The sequence below is a fragment of the Uranotaenia lowii genome, chromosome 2, assembly GCF_029784155.1.
Source record: "Uranotaenia lowii strain MFRU-FL chromosome 2, ASM2978415v1, whole genome shotgun sequence".
NCBI lineage: Eukaryota > Metazoa > Arthropoda > Insecta > Diptera > Culicidae > Uranotaenia > Uranotaenia lowii.
Window position 1 is genome coordinate 144,413,971 of NC_073692.1, and position 9,114 is coordinate 144,423,084.

Genomic DNA, 9,114 nt, shown 5'->3' on the forward strand with positions numbered 1-9,114 from the left:
TTTAGAGTTTCTTGTAACGGAGGTTTAATTTGAGTGCCTTTTTTACCTGTGATATGAACAACACAGTCATCCGCAAGCTGTCGTAGCGTGCAATTTTGTGCCATACAACTATCGATTTCTCGGACATAAAAGTTATATAGCAGGGGGCTTAAACATGAGCCTTGGGGTAGACCCATGTAACTAATTCGTTCAATATTGGTTTCTCCATGGCTAAAATGCATGATTTTTTCAGACAACAGGTTATATAGAAAATTGTTCAAAATTGGTGAAAGTCCGCAAGAGTTAAGATTACTAGATAGCACTTCTATGGACACCGAATCGAATGCCCCTTTGATGTCCAGAAATACTGCCCCCATCTGCTCTTTTTGGGCAAACGCCAATTGAATGTCTGATGAAAGTAATGCTAGACAGTCGTTCGTACCCTTGCCTCTACGGAATCCAAATTGTGTACTTGACAACAGATTGTTTGATTCAACCCATTTATCCAGCCGAAAGAGGATCATTTTTTCGAGCAATTTCCGGAGACACGAGAGCATTGCAATCGGCCTATACGAATTGTAATCAGAAGCTGGTTTTCCCGGTTTTTGGATGGCGATGACTTTCACTTGTCTCCAGTCATGCGGAACAATGTTCAGTTCCAAACACTTATTGAATAAATTCAATAACCGTTTTTTAGCGGAGTCTGGCAGATTCTTCAACAAGTTGAATTTGATTCTGTCCAGTCCGGGAGCTGAATTGTTGCAGGACCAGAGCGCAAGTGAAAGTTCGACCATCGAGAATTTATCCTCGGTGTCGGAGCTATTCTCTGTATCCCGATATATTTTCAGAGCTGGCGCTGCGTCCGGGCAGACCTTTTTCGCGAACTTTAATAGCCATCGACTCGAACTTTCCTCACTTTCGTTCGAGGGAGTGTGATTACGCATGTTTCGTGCTGTTTGCCAAAGTGTGCGCAGAGACGTTTCTCGAGATAACCCATCCACAAATCGCCGCCAGTATCCACGTTTCTTGGCCTTGATCAGGTTCTTGAACTTGCGTTCCAAAGCTAAGTAACGCTGGAACTTCTCTGGCAATCCGGTTCTGCGAAACTCGACAAACGCCGTGCGCTTTTCATTTCCCGCGCGAGAACACTCACCGTCCCACCACGGAGTAGGAGGTCTTTTCAGGATCGTTGAGTTTTCGTTACGTCTGACCTGTGCCCCGATTGCACATTCCACAATCGTCTCGGAGATGAAACCATACTCTGCCTCCGGAGGTAGTTCGTTCGTTGAGTTGATGGCGTCGCTAACACCCGATGCATACTTTCTCCAATCTATATTCTTTGTGAGGTCATAAGGAATATTGATTTCTCCGGGTGGACTACGACCACTGATGATAGAAATATGGATAGGCAAATGATCGCTTCCCTGAGGGTCCTGGATTACCTTCCACGTACAATCCAAGCTCAGAGAGGAAGAAGCTAAAGAAAGGTCTAAAATACTATGCTGTGATTGGGATCCATTAATTCGAGTCACTTCCCCATTGTTTAAGACAGTCATGTTGAAGTCGTCACACAGCTCATAAATAATGTTAGCACGATCATCATCACGTGAGCTACCCCAGCCCACGCCATGGGAGTTAAAATCTCCCAGAACTAACCGGGGTTCTGGGAGAAGAGAAATGATATTCGCCAATTGGTTCCGGCTCACGCTTGAAGATGGCAAAATATAAACCGAGGCTAGACAAAGGTCTTGACCTTTTATTCTAGCTTGGCAACTAACGACTTCAATACCTGGAGATGGTTGTAGTGGAATACGATAGAAAGAGTGGCATTTCTTGATCCCCAAAAGAACACCACCCCCTCTTTGACCATCACGGTCCAGGCGAATAATGTTGTGGCTATGGAAGTTGAAATCTACGTTAGGAGAAAGCCAAGTTTCGCATAAGGCGAACACATCACAATTCAAATTGTGTACCAATATTTTGAGTGCGTCTAATTTTGGTAAAATACTCCTGCAGTTCCATTGCAATACAGAAACAATTTCTCTTCCCTCATTGGATGAGTTAGCCATCAAAAGAAATTGTCTCTGCGATGAGGGTCATGGTGAGAGCTTTCTTTTTCAAGACTTCTCTCAAAAGCGGTACAAACATATTGATCATAGTCCTCCATCCTGCTGGTACACTGAAAAAGTCCAGGATGAACGCAACAATTTCCGAGAATTTCATCTTACCATCAGCCGAAAAGCTGGGAAAACCTTTCGACGATGGATCAGATGCAGTTTCTCTGGAAATTGTTGCATTCCTGTTAGTTACTGCTGGGCCTGAATTCTGAAGGAAAGCCTGGGGTTTTGACTTCCCAGAAAGTGGAGGGAAGTCCTTCGGGGACGGATTAAAACCCGGAGGACTCTGAATAGGAGGGGCAGAATTACTATTTCCACTTTGAGGATTTCTTTTATTTTTAATTTTGCTGGCAGCTAATTTGGTTGGTGTTTTAGTGATGCGTTTCCTTTTTGGAGCCTGTGAAACATTATTTTTTAAAAATGGCCCAGTTGAAGTCCCTTCACATGGATCCTCCCCTTCGGACTCACAGTCACTTAGAAGGTCAAACTGGTTCTCTGAGACGATTGGCAAAGACTTCAGAACCATGTCTCTATAGGACATTTTTACTCGATTTTTCAAGGAAGTCTTGATTTTTTCCCGGCGCGATATGTACTTAGGGCACGCCGAGAGAGCATGAGATGCTTCACCAGTGCAATACAAACACCTGTTTGCCGCTGGTGTTGTACACGAAGCTTCCTCATGCTTCTCCCCGCACTTAGAGCAGCGTGCCTGATTGCAGCAGTAGGCGGCCGTATGATCCAACTGCTTGCACTTCTGGCAGAACATGACCGAAGGCACATAAAGTCTCACAGGTAGACGAACCTTCCCGATCGCAACGTAATCAGGAAGTGCAGTGCCGGAAAAGGTAACCCGAAAAGAGTTCGACAGGGAAAACTTTCGTTTTTCCCCCTCGCCAGATGCTGATTTTAATTGTCGCGCGTCCAACACCTTGACCGTTGGAAGAGCAGGATCCTTGAATCGGCCAACCCCTGATTCCATTAGGTCATCGACGGTCAAACCCTCTTCGGCTACCACTCCGTCGATTTCCACGTCACGAGCGGGAACGTAAACGCGGTACTCGATCGTAAACCTCTCGTCACAAGCAATGGCGTTTGCTTCCTTCAGACTACCAGCGACAACGCGCATCTTGTTCCGACTCATCGACTGGTAGTTGATTATGGAAGGGTACGATCGGTCGAGGGTTCGGGAGATTGAAATCACATTAAGTGGTTTCCCATTCTGTTTGGGCCGGATATAGACTACCCAGGGTCCCGTCGATTGAGACTGGTAAACCCGACGGCGAGGGGTAGTTTCCGGTAACTTTGAACTTTCATTTGTTAAAAGGGGGCGGGGATTACCGAATATGAAGGGTGTTGAGGAATTAGGAGTTTTAGTTAGTTCAGGAGCAGAGGCAGGAGTATCTTCTGTATCTGAAAGATACATCGGTTGTATAGGGATATTTTGAGAAGGAGGTTCCTCCAAAAGATTATCTTCCGTGCGCATTCCCTCTTTGAATGGAGGATGCATACCATCCTCGCCATCGTCATCCGTTAGTCGTTTGCTTTCCGACATAACGGGCAAAAGTGGAGAACGAAACCTTTACTACTGTGTATTACACTGTGTGTAGTCATAAAATTTAGCAATTAAAATAAGATCAGAAGAAAAAAAATTAAAAGAATGAGGATCAATAATAAGTGGATAAGAATAATAAAACCAAACAAAATAACAAACAAGAATAAGTTAAAAAAAAAACTAGTGAAGAAGAAAAAAAAAATTTTTTTTTTGCAAATACTTATCCGTCTGGTAACCCTATACCAATCTCAAACTTCTCGGCCCGACCAAACGTGTGGCCCTTTGTTCCAAGCAGCTGAAGTCCAAGGTCAATGGTGGCTTTGTTCTATGCGTACAGATAGAAACGGCTTTCCTGACAACTGCACACCCAATTATTCATAAATTTTATCACTGAGCTGTGATCGCGTGATCAGTGATAATATCACAATCGTGTTTCACTACCGAACGGTATTCACACCCGAATAATTTTGGCACAATAAACTTTTCGTCACTGTCTTTGAGCTACACTAGCAGAGGCGAAAAAACACGACCGTTTATAGCAAGTGATGCGGTACGAATCCAAGTGGTACCTCCGATTATTGGTATAACAAGCTGAAATAATTGGAACAACTACCGTCTTTTTTCTCCGTGTATCGGAAAACACCATTTAAATATCATCGCTGAACCGAAGATTACCATCTGTTGAATGGGTTTATCAATTTCATAACCTATTTATTCGATTTTCTCATAGATTAACTACAAATTCGATTATATTTGAGAAGTTTTTATGAAAATCAGGACAAATCAGGACATTTTAGGGATCAATTTTAGAAAATCAGGACAAATCGAGAGTTTTTGAAAAATCAGGACGGTCTCTCGAAAATCAGGACACCTGGCACCTCACCCTGCATGCATCATGCAGACCAAGGGGGGTACATAGTAGGTGTACTGATCTACAAAATTTCCGAATCAACCATGTTGGTTTTTCAAATTGGCTACCAAGGCTACGTTGCGTTTGTTTACCAACAAAGCACACGGTTTTTCTTTAGTTCAATCATGTGTAAGATTCGATTTGAGCCGAAATTTAGTGAGAAGCATTATTTATTTTATTGACCTGGAAGACTCCTGAGGACCTTAACTCAGAGGATACCTCCAAGTGTCTTGAAGCTGTAGATTCTAGTAGCGAGGATACCATCATCAGTTGGAACAAAAAGAAGAGTTCGTTCATTTCCCTTCCCTAGGGATCCTACTCGGTTGATTGCCCTGTTGCGGGATAAACGTTGGATATTTTTCGATGAATTATGGACATTTTTCGAAGCAGGTCTCCAAAACGCGGAAAGTGCAGGTAGGTATGATTAAAATGAACGAAAAAAATAAAAAGCACACAGGTTTACATTTTCCAATTACAGTTTCCCTTGCGATGCAACATCCGGAAGTCGGTTTTCACTGTTTGGTACGAAAAATACTCCTGCAGGAGAGTGAATAAACTTAAACCGGTTGGGATCACAATGTTTTACGTTACATCACCTAGTCCCGTAAGTAGCATTCACTCTAGTTGAAGATGAACGGAAAACCGGATAGCAGGAACCGCTGCTGAGAATAGAATATTTGGTGGTACGAGCCAAACGGAATATCACCAAACCCGCTGGCTAACCAGACTTATTCTAGCTGCGAAAGATTGTAATCAATAAAGTGAACCAGAACCGCCCACCAGTGAAGAATTTATACAATCTACACGTATCGAATCATGTGGACAAATTAAACATCGTTGTGTAAAGTACAAAATGTTCCTAAGGATCAGATGATTATAGAATTTGTGAAATAGTAAAAAATAAGTTGTTGAATATATTTTTTTCGTTCTGTTCTGCTGATAAATAATATATATAATTAGAGTTTATAGCTTTCTTAATATTTCGGAATTGTGGCAGGATGGTTTAGATGGATTATCACTTAAAAAACGAAAAAAGAGAAGTTTGTTCTTGCTGGACAGCGTTTTCAATAAACATGCCAGCTGAAGAATGTTTCCACTATCACAACCTTCGACTCCGGGAAGCTCTTAAATGTCGGCGAATCTTGTCAAATCTGACTTCTGAAAGCGTCTGGGGTTATAGGCGAGCTTTGCTTATCGATTGCTTCACCTCACCTTTCAGCTGTTCATCGGTCATAAATTTACATTCAATCGTCATCACGTTGACTGAACAGAGAACAGACAGAGAACGGCACTCAATCTGCGATCCGGGATCTAATCAATCAGAGTACCATTTGAACCTTTTAAGCGGGCCATAGACTACACAACATTTGTACAAATGCGATGAAATTCGATGAAATTTTGTCGCTGTGAGCACGATTTGCATAGTGTATGGCACTGCTTGAATGAGCGCCCAAACGGTTGGTGTAAAATCGGTCGGGATCGAAATATTTTGCACAAAACATTCTCCCAGCCAGGGTGGAGATGGTTTTTTTGTTGCTGTTGCTGTTTTCGCCAGCAATCATTTGTGTTCGCGTGAAATATGTTTGTATAGTGTGTGGGCGAGCATAGATCAAACAATCGACGCGGAATCATCGCATTTGTACAGGCCAATTTGTGTAGTCTATGGCCCGCTTTAAGAAATAAAATAATATTTTGTTCCATACCGTACACTGGACAGGAATCAGTTTTCTTTATAGGACTCGCCATGGAAGAGACGGCAATTGCTTAAACATGAAACACAAATGCCCCAATATTCGAGAAAAGGAGATTCAAAAATAAAACTGCCATTGAATACAAATTTTTTATGTTTACTAACAAACGTAACGAGCTTACCACTTGCTTCCACTCGTCACCGCGCACTCCTCGCCTACTTACTGTGAAAGTCAGAAAACCTAGTAATAAAATAACCTTGATGCAGACTGCATCCAGTCATGTCATTTCATGTCTTTTTGGCAACACTTAACTTGGCGTTTAATGCTCAATGTCTTCAAAGATGTTTTTCTATAATTAGTATTCTAAAGGTCTTATAAACTAATGGCAATAGTGCAAGTGCAAGAAACCTTTTTTTTCAGGAAGTTTTGTGAATTTTGAATCGAATGGCAAGTTTATTAAATAATCTTAAAAACTAAGTTGAAATTCACATAAAATAAGAGGAAAATTATAGCGGAAACTTTTCTCAACATAAGCTAATACGACCTGTTTAAAAATGAGTTAAAATATGTTGTGTTTATTTCTGTTCGCTTTAACTGTGATCAGTGGTTTAACGTCGAATGCAATTTGGTACAAACTTAAAATTATCTAAACTAACTCATTCCAATTAATCTCTGGACGATCTTTCTCAAGGAACCAAAATGTTGCCCAAGAAACACATACGGCATTTGTTTGCCCAGGTACAAACCTGCTTCACACTCCAAACGGCTAGTATACAATCGCACAGCAGAAAAGTTCGACCGGTTAATCGCATGAACGGCTGGCAGATCCACTCGTACGGCGCTCTAGACGAAGTGGAGTTCAGCGACAGTATTAAAATGCCCGTTCTATCTTCACCGAATCAACTGCTGGTGAAGATCGAGGCGGCTTCCGTCAACCCTATCGATGTGGCCATGATCAGTAGGTTACACAACCTGAGGGAATCGTTTTAGGCTTATAAAGATAATCTTTTCTTTCTTTTTGTCCCCGCAGAAGGGTATGGCGCATCAGTTTTGAATGCCATGCGATGTAATAAAAGCGACATAGAATTTCCCCTCATACTGGGCAGAGATTTTGCCGGCGAGATCGTCCAGAAGGGTTTCGGAATTCCCGATCGGGACTTGGGCGTTGGCGATCAAGTTTGGGGAGTGGTTCCCTTGAATCGGCAAGGCTGTCACGCTGAATATGTCGTAGTTGATCGCTGCTGTGTGAGTATACAATAAAAACGGTGTTGAAAAGTTCTTAAGAATATTGCAATATTTTTTTTAAAATTACAGCTGTCCAAAAAGCCAGAAAAGCTCAGTAAGATTGATGCAAGCGCTATTCTGTATGCTGGATTAACAGCGTGGTCAGGTCTTTACATTACTGGTCAACTGGGTAGCCTGTTGGGTGCCATTTCACCTGTTGGCGGTGGGCGGGGAAAGAAAGTTCTCGTTCTAGGTTCTTCTGGGGGAGTTGGAACAATTGCTGTCCAGATGCTGCTAGCTGAGGGTGTAGAAGTGTTTGCCACATGCTCAGCCGATGCTGTGGAGAAAATTCAAAATTTAGGTGTGAACTACGTGTTTGATTACAACGATCCTCAGCATGAGAAAATGATAATCAGTGCAGGAAAGTATGTATCTATCTTTAGAACCCATTTCTAATTTTCAAATTTAAAATGTTTTTCCTCATTCCTACAGATTCGATATCATCTTGGATTGTGCCGGTAAAGGTTCGGAATATGCAACCATGATTCCTTGGCGGTTCGACAAGTACATAACGTTCAATTCACCGGTGTTGAAAAACATTGACGATAATGGTTTCGCGTCAGGAATGTACCAAAATGCAACAAGCATATTGCGTAACAATTTGACATCGGTTAGCGGCCAAAATGGTCTAGTCATGTGGGGATACTTTGTGCCGGCTCCACAGGGTATTGCCTATCTGCAGAAGTTGGTAGAGAAAGGAAAATTACTACCGGTTATCGAGCAAGTGCTTCCGTTCGATAAAATGTTAGATGCCTATACGCGCGTTGATGCCAAGCATTTGCGTGGAAAGATTGTGATAGATTACAACACTTAAGTCGAAATAAATTAGTAAAAGAATTTTGTTATTATCTAATCAGCGTGTACACTTTTTAAAGTACTTTCATTTAATGCACATTTACAAACGGTGATTATTGAGGTTTTGCGTAACATTAGGGCTGTCCCAACGGTAGGTGCAAAACACTGTTTTCGACCACGCTAAAACATTTCGGCTGGCACCGGTGGCGTAAATTGCTGTTTTAGCACAGTTATCGATTTCAAAATTCCCAACAGTTATACGCCTTTGTTCCAAATTCAAGCAAATTTGGAACAGGATTTCAAAATATACGACAGATCGATTTAGACGTTTGGGGCTCACGGTGAGAAAATTTTAGCCAATGATGATTATTTTCACACATGTTTGGGTAGCATTGGGTGTAATAATTGTTTCTTTTTGAGAAGTTATTTGAATGTTTTTTCTCGCCAAAACCGGTCAATACGTAACACAAATTGAGAAAACATGTTAACAAAAACCGTTTCAAGTATAAATAATTTATGTCACACTATTCTTGACTTCATATTTCAATAAATAGCTTTTGGCCTCAACGAATTAGTGAGCCCAGTCAGCGTTTCTCGAGTTCAAACGTTATATGAACTTTCATTTTCAATAACAGAAACATTCTAATGAAATTAATGCAAAACAACAATAAACTTTAAAAAAAAATTAAAAAAAATTGAATATCCATGTAATGACCGATTTTTGTCAAAACCATGAAATATGATATATTGTTCGATAACATTGACTAAACTGACATGATTCTTAGA

At 41.3% G+C, this 9,114-nt stretch overlaps 1 protein-coding gene across 2 annotated transcripts in view; it reads left to right on the forward strand.

The window, feature by feature from the left end:
- The window catches only part of LOC129743598 (reticulon-4-interacting protein 1 homolog, mitochondrial), a 64,190-nt gene extending 55,778 nt beyond the window's left edge, over positions 1–8,412 (forward strand). The window contains exons 1-5 of one of the 2 annotated variants that reach the window (XM_055735664.1): positions 6,802–6,877; positions 6,941–7,207; positions 7,280–7,494; positions 7,564–7,898; positions 7,966–8,410. In XM_055735664.1, the coding sequence (XP_055591639.1) occupies positions 6,868–6,877; positions 6,941–7,207; positions 7,280–7,494; positions 7,564–7,898; positions 7,966–8,347 (1,209 nt within the window). In that variant the 5' untranslated portion in view covers positions 6,802–6,867 and the 3' untranslated portion in view covers positions 8,348–8,410. Of the gene's footprint in view, positions 1–6,801; positions 6,878–6,940; positions 7,208–7,279; positions 7,495–7,563; positions 7,899–7,965 lie in introns of those variants that run through there. The other variant, XM_055735665.1, reaches the window with a different exon arrangement.
- Positions 8,413–9,114: the final 702 nt, after the last annotated feature.